The sequence below is a fragment of the Eucyclogobius newberryi genome, unplaced genomic scaffold, assembly GCF_026437365.1.
Source record: "Eucyclogobius newberryi isolate DKJ021-1_F unplaced genomic scaffold, fEucNew1.0.hap1 SCAF_2, whole genome shotgun sequence".
Classification (NCBI taxonomy): domain Eukaryota; kingdom Metazoa; phylum Chordata; class Actinopteri; order Gobiiformes; family Gobiidae; genus Eucyclogobius; species Eucyclogobius newberryi.
Window position 1 is genome coordinate 52,272,665 of NW_027315834.1, and position 20,548 is coordinate 52,293,212.

General features: G+C 48.3%; 3 protein-coding genes across 4 annotated transcripts in view; 2 read left to right on the plus strand and 1 right to left on the minus strand.

Annotated features, from left to right (window-relative positions):
• apc (APC regulator of WNT signaling pathway) overlaps positions 1–13,703 on the plus strand; it is a 43,849-nt gene extending 30,146 nt beyond the window's left edge. For both annotated transcript variants that reach the window (XM_072453392.1, XM_072453393.1), the window contains exon 17: positions 7,589–13,703. In XM_072453392.1, coding sequence (XP_072309493.1) covers positions 7,589–12,353 — 4,765 coding nt within the window. In that variant the 3' untranslated portion in view covers positions 12,354–13,703. The remainder of the gene's footprint in view (positions 1–7,588) is intronic.
• The window catches only part of LOC140367080 (molybdopterin synthase catalytic subunit), a 135,320-nt gene that overhangs the window by 41,328 nt on the left and 73,444 nt on the right, over positions 1–20,548 (plus strand). The gene's annotated exons all lie outside the window — the stretch shown is intronic.
• man2a1 (mannosidase, alpha, class 2A, member 1) overlaps positions 16,251–20,548 on the minus strand; it is a 68,778-nt gene continuing 64,480 nt past the window's right edge. The window contains exons 21-25 of the mRNA XM_072453394.1: positions 20,344–20,506; positions 20,128–20,240; positions 18,613–18,810; positions 17,023–17,133; positions 16,251–16,914 (exon numbers count right to left, since the gene is read on the minus strand). Of these exons, the coding sequence (XP_072309495.1) occupies positions 16,756–16,914; positions 17,023–17,133; positions 18,613–18,810; positions 20,128–20,240; positions 20,344–20,506 (744 nt within the window). The 3' untranslated portion in view covers positions 16,251–16,755. The remainder of the gene's footprint in view (positions 16,915–17,022; positions 17,134–18,612; positions 18,811–20,127; positions 20,241–20,343; positions 20,507–20,548) is intronic.

Consider the following 20,548-nt stretch of genomic DNA (forward strand, 5'->3'; position numbering starts at 1 on the left):
TGTGTGGTGTGTGTGTGTGTGATGTGATGTGTGTGTGGTGTGTGATGGTGAGCTCCATTTCGCACGGGGAAAAACAGACTTTAGACTATTACTATTTTATCATCATTTATTTTCATCGTCAATATCAGCAAGATATACATCATTAGGCCCAAGCGCCACAAGCTGGCGAGAGGCCTATTAATCTCGTAAGGCCGTGCGAAGCACTCACGCACGCCCCGTGCATACTAATTAGTAGTAGGAAAATGGAACTTTACCGTTGTAAACGGGCGAAGCCCGTGCAAAAGTGCGCACTAAACGAGCACTTTACATCCCCATATAAAGCACTCATTTGCGCTAAGTAGCTCACGAATACGTTCCCCATCTCTTGCATGTTCCGTGCATATAAGCATGTAATGCAAAAATGTAACATTATTACTGTATAGAGGGCCAAAAACACAAAGTGGGCGGAGCCCACTCAAAATTAACGAAAGTACCCGTCAGTGACCAGGGACCCACACCATGAGGTAGGAAAGCGCTCGCGCTTTCCGAAAATGTATAGTTTATGATATTTGGAAAATGGGAAACATTGTTTTCGCATCGGAATATTATTCTTTCTTTCTTCTTCTTCTTCTCGGGACCAATCCACCTATTTTTCACCCAGTGAACATTGACGAAAAGTCACAAAAATTAGCACACCTCTAAAAATCGTGCCTCTCTACATTCTGGCTATTTCCTTTTTCAAAAATTAAAAAAATTGGTGCGTTAGCGCCCCCAAATGTACCAAAAATGCATTGAGAGATGGGAAATGACCCAAAAAAAATCTGATCGTAGAATCATGAAATTTGGCGCAGAGGTAGATGGTGACAAGAGAAGCAAAAAATATTATTACGGCAACGCCGTCCGCCCAACCAAATGTCGGCCATATTGCTTCAAAAATGGCTAAACAAGGCCAAACGTCGTACTTTTATGAACTCCTCCCAGGGCGTTGGCCCTAAAAAGCTGAAATTTGGTGAAAATGCTACTGAGGAGTGAGACATCAAAAGTTATCCAAATGACTTTGACCCTGTCACAGTTTCTGTGGGTTTGGGCGAAGCCGCAAACTGTAGCTAGAATTTCAGAAATCTCCCAAATTTAACATTTCTGCCGTTTGCGCAGATAAAGTCCGAATTGTGTCAAATTAGAATCAGTTGTTAAACTCTTTGCCCTAAACCCACTTGAAGTGAAATAAATTAATTTGGAGCCACAGCGCCCCCTACAGATTTTATATGGAGGTTAAATATTTAGTTTTGCAAAATTATATGAAATTTGACACACAACTCAATTTTGGCTCCATCAAAAAAGTCAGTGAGACCCATGTCATAATTGTTATGGCGTTGCCGTAACGATGACCGAAACCTTCCATGTTATTCCAATGGGGAAATCGCCAGAACATGTTTACACTTTAGACTTTCACAAACTCCTCCCCCTCAGGGCATTAGCCCTATTAACCTGAAATTTGGTGAGACTCATCTTCAGGGGTGAACCATCAAAAGTTATCCACATTTTTATTCAAAGAGTCACGGTGTCTGTGCGGCAAAGCCGCACATTTTGCCAAGAATTCAAAATAAAATAGCTTTTTGATGGTAAAACAAAGGGGAGAAGATGTGTCAGCGTCACAGATTCAGCAGTAGGCTTAATAAAAGGACAATTGGGGCGCATTAGCGCCCCCTCCTCTTGCGGCGTGGCGGCGGCGGCGTGGCGGCGGCGTGGCGAGGGCCGATCATTGCCGCTTGCGGCTATATTATTATTTTTCTTGTTCTTCAGCGCTTTGATCTCTAATTTGACCCCCTGAACATGCTTAAAAACTCACCAAACTTTGCCCAAAATTCAGAATCGGCGAAAAATTTTGTTTTTTCTGGGCCATTTTTTTTTCCTAAAAAAATGGCGCGACAGCGCCACCAACAAAAGTCAAAATACATTGCGCCTATGGGAGACGCCCCGAGGTCAACTTTGGCGTAAAGCTACGAAATTCGGGACACGCATTCCTCTCGTGAGGACAAACAAAAAAAATCATTGTGGCCACGCCCCCAGATTTACCCTATGGCCGCCATCTTCCTTTGAAAATGAAAACACGCTGTGTTAGCCATTTTGTTCACGTCAAACATTGACGAACTCCTCCTAGGGCGTTTTGCCCACCGACTTCAAAATCGGCGTACGTCCTCTGGACGAGTGGGGCATCTAAAGTTATCCAATTTTTTGAGATACCTTTTACGGTCTGTGTGCGGCGCAGCCGCAAAGTTGGACAACTTATTTTGGAATATTGCAGATCTAAAAATTGCTCCCATTTGATCAAAACCAGTCCGATTAGGACCAAATTTGAATCAGTTGTTAAACTTTCTAGTTTGGACCAGTTTAGGCTGACAAAATTGAAATGGGCGCGATAGCGCCCCCTACAGAGTGACCTTTAAATTAACATTGAAGGTCAAAAATTAGTTTTACCAAAATTGTCTAAACTTTACCCAAAATTCTATTTTGCCGTACCGATCACAAAAGTCAATCACAAAAATGCCTTATTTTTTACGGCGTAGTCGTAGCGATGACAGAAACCTCCCATTTTATCCCTATGGGAAAACCACCAAATCTCTCAAATTACCACATTTTTATGTTTTACACTTTAACGAACTCCTCCTAGTGCGTTTTGCCCACCAACCTCAAAATCGGTGTACGTCCTCTAGACAAGTGGTGCATCTAAAGTTATCCAACTTTTAAGGATAACTTTTACGGTCTCTGTGCGACGGAGCCGCAAACGTTTCCCAGAATTCTGACTATTTGGCCTTCAGAGTGGCCTATAAACAATAGTTTTTCCAAATGACATGATATTTTGAACAAAATTCTAATTTGCCATCCTGATCATACAAGTGTGAGAGCCAAAGTCATATTTTGTACGGCGTAACCGTAGTGATGACAGAAACATCCCATGTTATCCTTATGGGAAAATCATAGAATTGCTCAAATCACCACATTTTTACGCTTCACACTTTAACGAACTCCTCCTAGGGCGATAGCCCGATCAAGCTCATATTTGGGGAAATCATCTACACAAACGGGGCATCAAAAGTTATCCATATTTTGATTTTAAGTGCTACGGTCTCTGCCGTGGAGCTGCAAATATACTGTCACAAATGGGAAAAACGCCAAATCCTTGAAATGTTCACATTTATGCTTCACACTTTAATGAACTCCTCTGTGGGCAATAGCTCGATCAAGCTCATATTTGGGGAAAATAATCTACACAAGCGGGGCATCAAAACTTATCCATATTTTTATTCCAAGTGTCACGGTCTCTGTGCGCTGGAGCCGCACATTCGACCGACACTTGTGTTCATTTGCACTGGTTAAGCACAGCATTGTACATGTCCAATGTGTCGCTGTCTTAGTTCTTAGACAATTGCGTTAGCGCCATCTCTGTAAAATGCAGAGTCGGAAGGCCGGCGGCCCGCGAGGGCCGTTGGATGCCGCTTGCGGCTTTAATTTTTATTATTTTTCTTGTTCTTCTGCTTTTTGATCTCTAATTTGACCCCCTGAACATGCTCAAAAACTCACCAAACTTTACCCAAAATTCAAAATCGGCGAAAAATTTTGTTTTTTCAGGGCCTTTTTTTTTTCGTTAAAAAATGGCGCGACAGCGCCACCGACAAAAGTCAAAATACATTGCGCCTATGGGAGACGCCCCGAGGTCAACTTTGTCGTAGAGCTACGAAATTCGGAACACGCATTCCTCTTGTGAGGACAAAAAACAAATATTATTGTGGCCACGCCCCCAGAATTACCCTATGGCCGCCATCTTCCTTTGAAAATGAAAACACGCTGTGTTAGCCATTTTGTTCACGTCAAACTTTGACGAACTCCTCCTAGGGCGTTTTGCCCACCGACTTCAAAATCGGCGTACGTCCTCTGGACGAGTGGGGCATCTAAAGTTATCCAATTTTTTGAGATACCTTTTACGGTCTGTGTGCGGCGCAGCCGCAAAGTTGGACAACTTATTTTGGGATATTGCAGATCTAAAAATTGCTCCCATTTGATCAAAACCAGTCCGATTAGGACCAAATTTGAATCAGTTGTTCAACTTTCTAGTTTGGACCAGTTTATGATGACAAAATTGAAATGGGCGCGATAGCGCCCCCTACAGAGTGACGTTTAAATTAACATTGAAGGTCAAAAATTTGTTTTACCAAAATTTTCTAAACTTTACCCAAAATTCTATTTTGGCGTCGCGATCAAAAAAGCCAATCAGACAAATGCCTTAATTTTTACGGCGTAGTCGTAGCGATGACATAAACCTCCCATGTTATCCCTATGGGAAAACCGCTAAATCTCTCAAATATCCACATTTTTCTGTTTCACACTTTAACGAACTCCTCCTAGTGCGTTTTGACCACCGACCTCAAAATCGGTGTACGTCCTCTAGACAAGTGGGGCATCTAAAGTTATCCAACTTTTAAGAATAGCTTTTACGGTCTCTGTGCGACGGAGCCGCAAACGTTTCCCAGAATTCTGACTATTTGGCCTTCAGAGTGGCCTATAAACAATAGAGTTTTTCCAAATGACATGATATTTTGAACAAAATTCTAATTTGCCATCCTGATCATACAAGTGTGAGAGCCAAAGTCATATTTTGTACGGCGTAACCGTAGCGATGACAGAAACATCCCATGTTATCCTTATGGGAAAATCATAGAATTGCTCAAATCACCACATTTTTACGCTTCACACTTTAACGAACTCCTCCTAGGGCAATAGCTCGATCAAGCTCATATTTGGGGAAAATCATCTACACAAGCGGGGCATCAAAAGTTATCCATATTTTTATTCCAAGTGCTACGGTCTCTGTGCGGCGGCGCAGCAAATTTGACTGACACTTGTGTTCATTTGCACTGGATTGGCCATGTCCAATGTGTCGCCGTCTGTCAAGTTCTTTTTTAATTCAACACACAATAAGGGCGCCATCTTATCAGGTCGAAAGTGCAGAGTCGGAAGGCCGGCGGCCCGCGAGGGCCGTTGGATGCCGCTTGCGGCTTTAATTTATTTTTGTATTGGTATAATAATACATATATCTAACAAAATGCACGTCCAAAAGGCTAATAAACTCAGAAAACGTTATGCGCAAAATCCTGCCGAGAAATCTGGCTCTTTACAGCCTTCCCGGAGCCTTACGCATGAGAATACAGAAGATTCTGTGTCAATAAGCCCTTTGTCCCGCCTCTCTTTCTAAAGCTATTCTTATTGGCTAGAATAATATGTCATTCAAAGTCTGCTACGTCGCTAGCATGCGGCGCTATTTAGATGTAAACAGAGGAAACATGTGCGTCGCAAGCGGCGCATTCTTTTTTGCGGAGGCTGAAGCAAACAAACCCGTGGACAGAAAAATGTGTGGATGGTCTCATTCTGTAGGAAACAGTCTGAAGAAAAGAAGGATATCCAACATTATCTTATTGGTCAAACAGGTCATTTGTTATGGACGGAGAAATGCGCCGGACAAGCGCATTCTCGTCCGGCGAGAAACGAAGAAAAGTTTGTTTACTTGACAATATCTGGAAATGGGAAAACTTCAGTAAAAATACAAGTGTATATTGTTGTTCAATGGTTCCTTACGGACAGACTGAGCACAAGGATGAACAGAATTAAAGCCGTTTCGTCCATTATAAACAGCAAACAGGACATGCGTTTGTAAAAGTTGAGACTTTCTCACAAACTATTGGCAATTGCTTCTTGGGGCAAATTATTCAATGTAAATCAATGACATATTCGTTTTGTTGAGAAAATAAGCTTTAAAATGATGTATAACTTATGGTATTGACCACGGAAATAAAAGTGATGATGTAAGAGAATATTTGAGATATAGAAAATGCTCGCCGGCGGACAGGTGGGTGGTAACAGGTTATTAAACAGTTGATATCTGCTCTTTATCCCACATTCTAAACTCTCCTTCTGTGTTTGTCTTTGTGTCATGAATAACAGCAGGGCTCATGCAGGGGTCATACACACAACTACTCGCAACTACACGCAACTACTCGCAACTACACGCAACTACTCGCAACTACACGCAACTACACGCAACTACACGCAACTACACGCAACTACACGCAACTACACGCAACTACTCGCAACTACACGCAACTACACGCAACTACACGCAACTACACGCAACTACTCGCAACTACACGCAACTACTCGCAACTACACGCAACTACACGCAACTACTCGCAACTACACGCAACTACTCGCAACTACACGCAACTACTCGCAACTACTCGCAACTACACGCAACTACACGCAACTACACGCAACTACACGCAACTACACGCAACTACACGCAACTACACGCAACTACTCGCAACTACTCGCAACTACACGCAACTACACGCAACTACACGCAACTACACGCAACTACACGCAACTACACGCAACTACTCGCAACTACTCGCAACTACACGCGACTACTCGCAACTACTCGCAACTACACGCAACTACTCGCAACTACTCGCAACTACACGCAACTACACGCAACTACACGCAACTACACGCAACTACACGCAACTACTCGCAACTACTCGCAACTACACGCAACTACTCGCAACTACACGCAACTACTCGCAACTACACGCAACTACACGCAACTACACGCAACTACACGCAACTACACGCAACTACACGCAACTACTCGCAACTACTCGCAACTACACGCAACTACTCGCAACTACACGCAACTACACGCAACTACACGCAACTACTCGCAACTACACGCAACTACTCGCAACTACACGCAACTACTCGCAACTACACGCAACTACACGCAACTACACGCAACTACTCGCAACTACTCGCAACTACACGCAACTACACGCAACTACACGCAACTACTCGCAACTACACGCAACTACACGCAACTACACGCAACTACACGCAACTACTCGCAACTACTCGCGACTACACGCGACTACTCGCGACTACTCGCGACTACACGCGACTACTCGCGACTACTCGCAACTACACGCAACTACTCGCAACTACACGCAACTACTCGCGACTACACGCGACTACTCGCAACTACTCGCGACTACACGCGACTACACGCGACTACTCGCGACTACTCGCGACTACACGCGACTACTCGCAACTACTCGCAACTACTCGCAACTACACGCGACTACTCGCAACTACTCGCAACTACTCGCAACTACACGCAACTACACGCGACTACACGCGACTACTCGCAACTACACGCGACTACTCGCAACTACTCGCAACTACACGCGACTACTCGCGACTACTCGCGACTACACGCGACTACTCGCAACTACTCGCAACTACTCGCAACTACACGCGACTACTCGCAACTACACGCGACTACTCGCAACTACTCGCAACTACACGCAACTACACGCGACTACACGCGACTACTCGCAACTACACGCGACTACTCGCAACTACTCGCAACTACACGCGACTACTCGCGACTACTCGCGACTACACACAACTACACACAACTACACAACCAGATGCACAAGTAACTCCTTTGTTAAAGTCTTCTTGACAGATTGTGTTGTAACCGTCTCTCTTGTTTCCACAGGAAGACCCTACGGGAGCACGGGTGTCTGCCCACTCTCTTGCAGCACCTAAAGTCTCACAGTCTGACCATCGTGTCAAACGCCTGTGGAACACTGTGGAACCTTTCTGCGCGCGATGCCACTGATCAGGAGACGCTGTGGGAGCTGGGCGCCGTGGGAATGCTTCGAAACCTCATCCACTCTCGTCATAAAATGATCGCCATGGGCAGTGCCGCAGCTCTGCGGAACCTCATGGCAAACCGCCCGGCGCGCTACAAGGATACCAGCGTGGTGTCTCCAGGAGGAGGCGCTCCATCTCTGCATGCTCGTAAACAAAAGGCTCTGTTCGAGGAGCTGGATGCGCAGCAGCTTTCAGAGACTTTTGATAACATCGACAACCTGAGCCCTAAGACCGCGCACCGCAAAGGCCGAGGCTGTGCTAACGGCGGCGCCAACACTCGCTCCTACGCAAACACGCCGGTTCTGTCAAGTCCAAAACGCAGCGACGAACTCGGCAGCTACGGCCGAGCTTTCCCACCCAACGTGCGCGCATCCAGCGACAGCCTCAACAGCGTAACCAGCGCCGACGGCTACGGCAACCGTGGCAAAACCAAACCCTCCTCCACCGCGGCAGAGAACTTCTACCCCTCTGAGGAGAACGCTGTCACCAACAAGTGCTGCGTGTACATGAAGTACCCGGCCGACTTGGCACACAAGATTCGCAGCGCCAACCACATGGCGGACGATGACGGTGCAGAGTTAGACACCCCCATAAACTACAGTCTAAAGTATTCTGACGAGCAACTGAACTCTGGACGCCAAAGCCCCAGTTTGAACCCAAACGCGGGAGAGTCTGAGGAGCATCTCAAAAGCACGCGCAGTTATAGCGGCACGGCGCCGTATGATGTGCAGACGGAGCAGCCTATCGACTACAGCCTGAAGTACAGCGAAACGCAGCGTAAAGAAGAGTACGGTTTAAAATACACCTCCGAGTCTTCACGGAAAGACGAGTTTAGTCTCAAATATGGCGTGGAAAATCCCGCTCTGAAATACGGCGCTGAAACGCAACGTAAAGATGAATACAGTTTAAAATGTAATGCTCAAAAAGAATCAAACACCTCGGCACCAAAACTCCGCCAAAACTCTACCTCATCCAATCGCGTAGCTCCAAAAAGTCATCAGGAGTCGACGCAGACTTACTGCGTGGAGGACACGCCCATTTGCTTCTCACGAGGCTCGTCCTTGTCCTCGCTGTCCTCCGAAGACGACGAGGGCCACGAGGTGCTGCCTCGCAAACGCCGCGGCGCTAACGACAGCGGTGAGCGCGCCTCCAGCAACTACCCCACGCTGCCCGTGAGCGAGAAAACGTCTGCTGCAGATGAGCAGAAGCAGCGAAAAGAAGCAGAGAGTCAAACCGCCACCGAGTCTGCTGCCACCAACTCCAGATCCAAACGACATCATCACCATGACTCGCGTCATCACCATCACACCACATCCGGTGCCAGGACACCCAAGAGTCCTCCTGAACCCGCCCCGCTCTATGCCCAGGAAACACCCCTCATGTTCAGCCGCTGCACCTCCGTCAGCTCCCTCGACTCTTTCTCCACCTCATCCATTGCCTCGTCCGTGCGCTCCTCGGAGCCCTGCAGTGGCGTGCCTAGTGGTGTCATCAGCCCCAGCGACCTGCCCGACAGTCCAGGGCAGACTATGCCTCCGAGCCGCGCCAAGACGCCGCCGCCGCCCAAAGCAGAGAAGGAAGAGGCTCTGACGCAGAAACTGCACCGCCAGGACGAGCAAGAGCCCAGCTCTGACCTGCTGCTGCACTTTGCCACAGAAAGCACGCCACACGGCTTCTCCAAAGCCTCCAGTCTGAGCGCACTCAGTGTAGATGAGCCCTACATCAGCGACCTGAAGCTGGTCGAGCCAGTCACCCAGGAAACGCCAGAGAAACCAGAGCCACTTCTTGAGGGCGAATCTGATGACGATATCGAGATTCTGGAGGCCTGTATCAACATGGCCATGCCCAAGTCCTCTCGCAAACCCAAGAAACAACCACCACAAGCCCCAGCCCCCCCCTCAGCGCAGCCAATAAGGAAGTCCAGTCAGCTGCCAGTCTATAAGCTCCTCCCCCCTCAGAGCCGTCTTCAATCACAGCCCAGAATGGACAAACGGGAAGAGGAGGCTCCGAGCGACGACTCACCCAGAGTTTACTGTGTCGAAGGAACGCCGCTGAACTTTTCCACCGCCACATCCCTCAGTGACCTCACCATCGAGTCCCCACCCCCTGAGGAGACTGCGCCTCCTCCCAGGCGCAGGGCCGGGCTTCCCGAAGGAGAGAACGGAGACGACATTTTGGCCGAATGCATCAGCGCTGCAATGCCCAAGTCCAAGCTCCGCAAACTGCCTCCTGTGGCTCGACCAATGGTAGAACAGAGCCTCCAGCCCCCACCCTCCCTGCCCCCTCAGGCCACACCTCCTCTGGCTGTGCAGCAACAGAAGAAAAAGCCCACATCTCCTGTGAAGCCGCAGCAGCGGCCGGCATACGCTGTTGCAGCGCTGAAACAAACCAACAAACCAGGCTTTTCCTTTGACTCTCCGCGACACTACACTCCCATCGAGGGAACGCCCTGCTGCTTCTCCCGGAATGACTCGCTCAGCTCGCTCGACTTTGACGAAGACGAGGAGAAACCCAAAGAGGAGCCCAAAACCAAAGCTCCACCCAAACCGCCTCCTCCTCCTGCATTTGCCGCGAGCGCGCCACTAAAACCCAACACAGCCGACGAGAAGCTTAAGTTCTCCATTGAAGACACGCCCGTTTGCTTCAGCAGAAACTCCTCCCTCTCCTCGCTCAGCGACATTGACCACGAGAACAACAACAAACCCTTCACCGCGGAGCCGCCTCCTCCTCCTGCGGCAGAGCCAGACCCTTCTCCCCCCGGGAAGCCCCGCCCAGCACCGCACTGTTATATCCCCAAAGCCTTCCACGTGGAGGACACGCCCGTGTGCTTCAGCAGAAACTCCTCGCTCTCATCGTTGTCCATCGACTCTGAGGACGACCTGCTCCAGGAGTGCATCAGCTCCGCCATGCCCAAGAAGAAGAAGAAGACTCCGCCCGCTGCCCCTGCGTCCGCCCCCTCCATAGACCCCGCCCCTGCTGAGGCTCAGGATGAGGGCATCCTGGCCGAGCTGGAGCCGTGCGACGCTGCACACAGCCCAGTGTCTCCAGACTCTGAATCGTTTGACTGGAAAGCCATTCAGGAAGGAGCCAACTCCATCGTCAGCTCTTTAAACGCTGCAGCTGCCTCCTCGCTCTCACGCCAGGCATCGTCTGACTCAGACTCTGTTTTGTCGCTAAAGTCCGTGGGCTCGCCCTTCAGGCTTCCGCTGTCATCCAAACACAAAGCCTCTGAGGCTCTGGAGTCGTGTGAGCTGTCTGAGACGGAGGAGAAAAGAGGAGCACGCATCCTGAAGCCTGGAGAGCGCAGCACTCTAGAGCAGCGGCTCGAGCATGAGGACGACACGGCTGTCAAAGGAGGAAAGAAAGTCTACCGAAGCTTAATCACCGGAAAACCACGCTCAGAGCCCAGCGCCCGCGGCCGCACCAAACCGAGAGCTGCCATCGGCCCCAAACTGGGAAGTAACACTGAGGATAGATCGGGCGGCAGCTCATCCCGAGACTCCACTCCATCCAGGTACCAGAAGCCCAAACCTGCTCCTCAGTCTGCGGCGAGTCCTGCTCCCAAACCTGCTGTCAAACCCAGAAGCACAGGGTTACCACGCAGTGAGTCAGCACCACGCGTCGCCCCTAAGAAACAGAAGTCTGACGCAGAGAAGCCGCCGGCGCTTGTTCGACAGTCGACGTTCATCAAAGAGACGCCAAGTCCCACGCTCAAACGCAAACTGGAGGAGTCTCAAAATGTGAACAGCACAGCACTTGACTCGCTCTCCAGCCCCGAAACACAACAGCCTCCGTTAACCCGCAAAAGCGATGTGAGCCGCTCGCACTCAGAAAGCCCCTCACGCCCACAGGAAGTGACGTCTTCGCGCTTTAGCCGCACTGGCACTTGGAAACGCGAGAACAGCAGTGCCAATAACGGTAGCACGAACGGCAAACAACATTCTACGTCTCTGCCGCGCGTCGGCACCTGGAAACGTACGGGAAGCTCCTCCTCCATACTTTCCGCCTCCTCAGAGTCCAGCGAGAGAGGGGTGAGCGACAAGGGCCGCAGCGAGGAGGAAGTGACATCACAGCGCAAAGGCACATGGCGCAAAAAGAAAAGTGATTCCGGCGAGCGCAGTTTAAGCGACAAATCTGATAAATCTGAGGACGTGTGGGTGCGACTGGAGGACTGCCCTGTGAATAACCCACGCTCCGCCTCCTCGTGCTCCGCCCGCTCACCCTCCAACGCCCCGCCCATCATTGACAGCCCCTCTCCCGCCTCCAGAATCCCCTCTGGATCCTGCTCCAATCTCAACCTGCGCCGCAGCTGCGAGAGTTTAGATGAAAAGCCTTCACGTGTCGCACCTCGTGGAGCTGTAGCTGCTCGAGTGAGTCCCTTTAACTACACACCGAGCCCTCGCAAAACCAATACAGACTCATCCAGTACAACTTCTACTACTACTACTACTACTACTACTACTACTACTACTGCAGCCAGCACTTCCACCACGGCCACGCGACCCTCGCTCATCCCGACGCCCGTCACGAAGAAACGTGAGCCCAAAGGCGAGGGAGGAGCCGGGGGAAACGGCGGCGAGAGAGGCTCCTACATTGTGACGTCAGTGTGAGGCGCTAACGCTTTCTGACTGCGCTAACGCTTTCTGACTGCGCTAACGCTTTCTGACTGCGCTAACGCTTTCTGACTGCGCTAACGCTTTCTGACTGCGCTAACGCTTTCTGACTGCGCTAACGCTTTCTGACTGCGCTAACGCTTTCTGACTGCGCTAACGCTTTCTGACTGCGCTAACGCTTTCTGACTGCGCTAACGCTTTCTGACTGCGCTAACGCTTTCTGACTGCGCTAACGCTTTCTGACCGCACTTACCAGGGTTACAAGATGGAGTCCGAACAAAGCCTGACTAACTATTAAATATACTGTGAATAAATTATAAAACAATTCAAATTATGCCTTTCACAGAAGCAAAACCAAACAGAAGATACAGGCTGCCGCTGTGTAACACTAAATATTGAGTATTACTATGTGAGAGACACTAGAGGGCGCTAAAGGTTTTTGTAAAGGTGTTGTAAAAGTCTTGTTTTAGTGGAGGTAAAGTTGTACATATAAAAGTAGAGAGATTAGTCAATATAAAGCAGTACTGTTTTTGCCTTTAACCATGACACAAAATGGCTCCTGCAAAGATCCCCTTTTCTAACGTTCTTCTGATCCCGTGACACAAAATGGCTGCTGGAGTTAAAGACTTTGAACAAATGTATTTGAATTCAAAAGTATTCGCAGGAGCTGGACACAAAATTACCGCCGTCTCTATTTAAAGACTGTAAATAACACTACAGACGGCGCCCCCTTCCTTCAAGCCACGCCCCTTCCTTCAAGGCACGCCCCCTTCCTTCTGGCCACGCCCGTAAACGCAGTATGTAGGAAGGAATGTTGAGCTCTCGTCACTCTTAAGACTTTTTATACCACTAAACTAAAACTTAACTAAAAATACATAAATAGTGCTTAGAGCGCCGCCCCTGTCATGCATGGCCCCGCCCCCTGACCTAACAATGACGGTAACCATGGTGATTTCTGCGTTAACCCTCAAATCTGAATCCGGAAAGACGCTAAAATGAGTTTCATCAAAGGCCTATATGATATTCTAATTACAGTAAAAGCAGTTTACAGTAAACTGGGACTCTAAAGAGGTTTAGTCCTGCTCTAAATGGAATGTCTCATGTTTGTTTGACAGATTTTTCCGGATTCAAATTGATTTCTCTTTGTTCTGAGAAACTTCTGTTGCCTTTAAACAAACACTGAACCGTAACTTATTGCTGTAAAATGAATGAAGCACATACTTTAATACTATTTTTGGTTTGTTTTTGCCAAAACGTTTTCACTGTTTTATGTTTTCATTTCTGAAACATTTCACATTTTCTGTCAAAGGAAGTTTTTGGTGAAAATAAAATGATAAAAATAACAAAGTCAACCCTAAAGTCTGTCTTTCATTGGAGAGGAAACCTTTTTACTGCAGAACAAACACAGATCTGTTTAAACCAAACTCTAAGATGAGTTCTGAGGCTAAAGTTCATAGTTCTGAAGTTGAGAGAATGATGATGTCACACACCAGGGTGGGCGGGGCAGGGCATCCAGGTAAACCAGACCTTCCAGTGTCCATGTCCTCCAGAGGTATGTGTCCTCTGGTTAGCAGATGGGTCTACCAAGGATACATTAGTATAGCATGTGCTGCCTTGAACTGGGGATTTTACCCATAATGCACCTTGATCATTTTAGAACAGGGGTGTCAAATTCATTTGGGCCGCGGGACGAATTTGGACGCTCAGGCTGGGTCGAACATAACGTAGAAATAAAACTATCAAAAATATAAGAAATAAATAGCTTTATAAAGCCTACTCTGTTTTGAAGCAATTACTGGATCAATAAAAAAAATGACAAAACGTTCTCATAAACTGAAATGTAATGTAATTTCACCAACACTGTGCTTCAGTTTATGTGCATTACAACTTCAGAGTTGATCTACAGAGATAAACATGACTTTATAACAAAATCAACTTCTCAAGATCTAAAAAACCTTTAAAATGGACTAACTAACATTTCCACGTCCGTGTAGTTATCTGTACACCTGAACTAACACGCCACTAAACCTCTGCTCAAAAGTGCTTAAAGTGCACTTCTCCCTGCACACAGCTCACACAGCAGTGCAGCAGAGCCCCTTGGGGGAGGGGCGGCCACCGGCGGCATTGTGGGACTCGTAGTTTTAGCGCTAAAAACGGTTACGGATGTAACTACAGTTCTATGAATCGATTACAAAAAATATATATATATATATTTTTTGATATGAATTTGAAATGTTCGGCGGGCCGGATTAAAACGTCTGGCGGGCCGGATTTGGCCCACGGGCCTTGTATTTGACATGTGTTTTAGAAGATCAAAAATAAGTTTTATAAGTAAGTAAGTACATTTTATTTGTATAGCACCTTTCACAGACAGAAGTCACAAAGTGCTTCACAAAACACAGAATAAAACAATAAAAACACAAACTTACAGTGAGCAATACATATACAACAATATACAACAATATACAACAATAAACAATAATAAACAACAATAAACAGTTGGATCAGTCCCTAAAACAAAAGCATTTAAAAGGCTCGACTAAATAAAAAGGTTTTAATCTGAGCCTTAAAAGCAGTAAGAGAGTCCAGTGACCGCAGGGAGAGCGGAAGATGGTTCCAGAGTCTGGAACAGTCTGGAAGGATCTGTCTCCTCTGGTCCCAGAACGGGTGCGAGGAACCAACAGTTCCTGCTCCAAGGACCTTAGTGAGCGAGAGGGAGTGTACGGTTTAATCAGATCAAGGATGTGCAGAGGGACCGGACCATTTAAAGCTCTAAAAGTCAGAACTAGAATTTTAAACTGTTTCCATGGAGACGGGCTCCAGTGAAGGGCTCTGAGGGTGAAATGTGGCCCTTCTATTTGTGCGGGTCAAGATCCTCGCTGCAGAGTTCTGGAGCAGCTGCAGACGAGAGAGTTCCTTCTTGTTAAGACAGGAAAACAAACTGTTACAATCGTCTAAACGTGAGACACAAAAGCAATTGTTAGAATGTACCACCTGTAATGACCAAACCATCAAAGTCTGTGTGACTGAAACATCTCAGTAAAACATCCTGAACATACAGACAACTAATGTTTTAGACCCCACCAACGTAATGTGACACCCGGTATGTCTGTGGTCCCCCGGTATTTATGTGACCCCCAGTATATATTATGTGACCCCCAGGATTTTTTGTTGTTTCTTTGCACAATAAAACCATGATTCTGCACATTGTAGTTCTTTAATTTGATTCTTTTCCTGTCTTTTTAGTTGTAATCTCATTACATTTTCACAAGCCTGTACTTTCAGATTTCATTTGTATTACATTTTGACTCTCCATTTACGTTTTTTGCTGACCTATTTTTTGAACCTCAGGTCCCCATTTTACCACATATTTAATTTTCTAGAATGGCTTTAAATTGGTTAAAACAATGATGCGGAAACTAATATAATTAGAATTATCATTAATATCATTCCTGTCCAGATTAACTTTCTTAGTTTCCTTATTATTCAGTAATTGTTTACATATGTTCTATTAACTTCTCTTTCAACTTGATTTACAACATTTTAAAATAAATTCTTAGTTACAGAGTGTGACTGGAATTCAAGCAGAATGACTCATGACTCAAGCTTCTAGGCCAAACCTATTGTAAGACCAGGCCCCGTACTGGGGGCTCTATCCCTGAAATACAGAACGTTTTAATCTACTGGAGACAAACGCACGGATAAGTCTTCAAATAATGGTTTTGTCACTATATTTTTGATTTTGGCAATGCACACATTTCACACAATTAAATTACATTTTTTTATTGAATTGAACTTCAGCTGAACTCGGGTTCATTCAGTTTAAAAAATATTTACAATTCAAGTTTTTAAGACGTCCAAGAGGAATTTCCACTTCATATTCGTCTGATCTCATCTCTGATTGGTCCTCTCCCTGATGCTGGCCTCTGATTGGTCCTCTCCCTGATGCTGGCCTCTGATTGGTCCTCTCCCTGATGCTGGCCTCTGATTGGTCCTCTCCCTGATGCTGGCCTCTGATTGGTCCTCTCCCTGATGCTGGCCTCTGATTGGTCCTCTCCCTGATGCTGGCCTCTGATTGGTCCTCTCCCTGATGCTGGCCTCTGATTGGTCCTCTCCCTGATGCTGGCCTCTGATTGGTCCTCTCCCTGATGCTGGCCTCTGATTGGTCCTCTCCCTGATGCTGGCCTCTGATTGGTCCTCTCCCTGATGCTGGCCTCTGATTGGTCCTCTCCCTGATGCTGGCCTCTGATTGGTCCTCTCCCTGATGCTGGCCTCTGATTGGTCCTCTCCCTGATGCTGGCCTCTGATTGGCCCTCTCCCTGATGCTGGCCTCTGATTGGCCCTCTCCCTGATGCTGGCCTCTGATTGGCCCTCTCCCTGATGCTGGCCTCTGATTGGCTCATTGCAGCTGTACTCTGAAAGCGCGGATTTCCATTGGTGGGATTTTGTGCTCTTCCTGGTGGGCGGAGTCTGGCTGCTCGTCCAATCGCAGCAGAGTAAGTCCGGAAGGTCGCACCGAACGCAGACGCAGCGGCGCCAGAACGTCTGACAAATTTATCTGAGAACAGAGGACAAAAGGACAGAAGACAAAAGGACAGAAGACAAAAGGACACATGATCATTTAACGCAAGAGCGAAACCTCATCCTAGAGCAAACGTGCACGTACCTCCTGGTGCTCTCTCCACGTGCACGCTGGCTTTGGGGCGGGGACAGCGTTACAGTCAAAGCCCTTCCTGTGCAGCAGCAAGGCCACTTCCTGTGATGGACTTCCTGCTTCCTGTGTCACAGGATCAAAAACGTCTGAGGTTGCGTCTGAATGTCCTCCTAGTTTCCCAAAGAGGTTTTGTAGTTTCTTCCTGGCCGAGAAGGAGGGTCTAAGGACAGAAGGAGGGTCTAAGGACAGAAGGAGGGTCTAAGGACAGAAGGAGGGTCTAAGGACAGAAGGAGGGTCTAAGGACAGAAGGAGGGGCTAAGGACAGAAGGAGGGTCTAAGGACAGAAGGAGGGTCTAAGGACAGAAGGTGGGTCTAAGGACAGAAGGAGGGGCTAAGGACAGAAGGAGGGTCTAAGGACAGAAGGAGGGTCTAAGGACAGAAGGAGGGTCTAAGGACAGAAGGAGGGTCTAAGGACAGAAGGAGGGTCTAAGGACAGAAGGAGGGTCTAAGGACAGAAGGAGGGTCTAAGGACAGAAGGAGGGGCTAAGGACAGAAGGAGGGGCTAAGGACAGAAGGAGGGTCTAAGGACAGAAGGAGGGTCTAAGGACAGAAGGTGGGTCTAAGGACAGAAGGAGGGGCTAAGGACAGAAGGAGGGTCTAAGGACAGAAGGAGGGTCTAAGGACAGAAGGAGGGTCTAAGGACAGAAGGAGGGTCTAAGGACAGAAGGAGGGTCTAAGGACAGAAGGAGGGTCTAAGGACAGAAGGAGGGTCTAAGGACAGAAGGAGGGTCTAAGGACAGAAGGAGGGTCTAAGGACAGGGGACACTGAGCTCACTGCTTTCTCCTTGACGAGGGTCATGTGACATGAGTGACAGGCTCATATTAAATGACCAATATTACAAGTCATGGATCTCACGTCAAACCTGTCATGTGACTCAAGCTAAGCTAGGCGGCTAACGCTAGCACCTTTATAGAAGTGTGTTTTGTTCATTTTCTTGAGTCAAAATCACTCTATTTGTATTTTGAGGATTTAAAAAAAAAAAAAAAACGGTCGTCACGAGATCAAAGACGTAAGTTACAGAATCCAATATGGCGGCTCTCGATGCGCTTCTGGGTCAGGGTCAGGTTTAGGGTCTGCGTCTGGGTTAGGGTCAGGATCAGGGTCACGGTTAGGATCTGGGTCAGGGTCTGGGTCAGGGTCTGGGTCAGGGTTACGGTTAGGGTCAGGGTTACGGTCAGGGTCAGGGTTACGGTTAGGGTCAGGGTTACGTTAGGGTTAGGGTCTGGGTCAGGGTCTGGGTCAGGGTCTGGGTCAGGGTTACGGTTAGGGTCAGGGTTACGGTCAGGGTCAGGGTTAGGGTCAGGTCAGGGTTACGGTCAGGGTCAGGGTTACGGTTAGGGTCAGGGTTACGTTAGGGTTAGGGTCTGGGTCAGGGTCTGGGTCAGGGTCTGGGTCAGGGTTACGGTTAGGGTCAGGGTTACGGTCAGGGTCAGGGTTAGGGTTACGGTTAGGGTCAGGGTTAGGGTCAGGTCAGGGTTACGGTCAGGGTCAGGGTTACGGTTAGGGTCAGGGTTACGTTAGGGTCAGGGTCTGGGTCTCACCTGTTGACTCTCCAGGGTTCTCATGTTGAGCAGATGCAGGTCACATGGGAGGGAGGAGCTGATGGCAGTGTAGGGGCTGATCTTGGATGCATGGGTGGAGGGTTCAGGTGTTGCCATGGTGACGACAGGGTGCATGATCGACAGTGAGCTCAGATGAGCAAGCAGCGACAGGTGAGAACCCCAGGCCCCGCCCACTTCCTGTAGGTGACAAGGAGACATGGCGAGAGGAGACAAGGAGATGATAATAATGACAAACCCTGTTCACAACAAAACTGAGGCAGCAGAGGGAGGCGGGGTCAGGGTGAGGGTGAGGGTGAGGGTGAGGGTCAGGTTAATGGTCAAGGTCAGTGTCAGGTTTAGGGTCAGGTTTAGGGTCAGTGTCAGGGTCAGGTTTGGGGTCAGGGTCAGGGTGTGAACCGGCAACCCCAGAAAAGCTGCTGGACCAGACGGTGTCACCCCGGCCACCTTAAGACACTGTGCAGGCGAGCTGGCCCCTGTCCTCCTGGAGTCATGCCATGTCCCAGCTTCAAGTCGTCCATCATTGTCCCTGTCTCTGTCCCTGTCCCCAAGATGCCCCGGATCACTGGACTTCATGAACACAGACCTGTGGCACTGTCATGAAGTCATTTGTTCATGTAAACCAGAGCTCCTGACCTAAAGTAACCCTGGTGTGCCGCAGGGGTCAGACATCACGGCGTTGACACGGCGACGAGACAAAACACAGCTGCAGCGATCAAGGAGACAGACTTAGAGCTCGTGTGAAGGAGATAAAAACCTGGAGGACACTTAACGATCTGCTTCTTAATCCTGAACAAACTGGAGGTCATTGTGCTGGAGGTCACTGTGCTGGAGGTCATTGTGCTGGAGGTCATTGTCTTGGAGGTCATTGTGCTGGAGGTCATTGTGCTGGAGGTCATTGTGCTGGAGGTCATTGTGCTGGAGGTCATTGTGCTGGAGCTCATTGTGCTGGAGGTCATTGTGCTGGAGGTCATTGTGCTGGAGGTCATTGTGCTGGAGGTCATTGTCTTGGAGGTCATTGTGCTGGAGGTCATTGTGCTGGAGGTCATTGTGCTGGAGGTCATTGTGCTGGAGGTCATTGTGCTGGAGCTCATTGTGCTGGAGGTCATTGTGCTGGAGGTCATTGTGCTGGAGGTCATTGTGCTGGAGGTCATTGTGCTGGAGGTCATTGTGCTGGAGGTCATTGTGCTGGTCCTAAACATCTACGAGACGCTCTATCTGAGCAGATAGTCACACTGAACTCCATAAATTCAGTGACACACACACACACACACGTTCTCAGTTCGTTAAGTTAAATAGAGTTTGTTAAGAAATGTTTATGACATTTATATTTGATAAAGCTCCGTCACAAACACATTATTCGTGACACTAAAGTCACTTTCTCTTCAGTGACATTTAAATGTTTCGTTTCATGAACATTGGGCAGAAGAAGCAGAGTGGGGAGAGGGGCTTGTGAACATGTGGGCGGGGCCTGTGAACATGTGGGTGGGGTCATACCTCCATCAGCAGGTGCAACTGGCTCTGGGTGCATTTATTGTCAGTCACTCCTTGTCCCAGGCCTCGATTATCGTCCTGTTGCAGCCTGCGATCCAAGACCAGCTCCAGGAAACCTACAAGACAAAGACCTGGTTTAGTCCTGGTTTAGTCCTGGTTTAGACCTGGTTTAGTCCTGGTTTAGTCCTGGTTTAGTCCTGGTTTAGTCCTGGTTCATACCTGGCTTTAGCGCAGCCACAGCTTGGCTCTGCGCAGAGAGCAGAGTAAGTCTGCTCCTGGTTTGATCCTGGTTCTGGTCTTGATCTTGAAGGAAGGCGGCAGAAGTCATGGGATAGAAGTTAGCCTGGAGAGGGAGTTTACCAAGAGTCCGTCTCTGCAGCATCTGAAACACACAAACACCAGAAGAAACACACGCTCAGGCTCA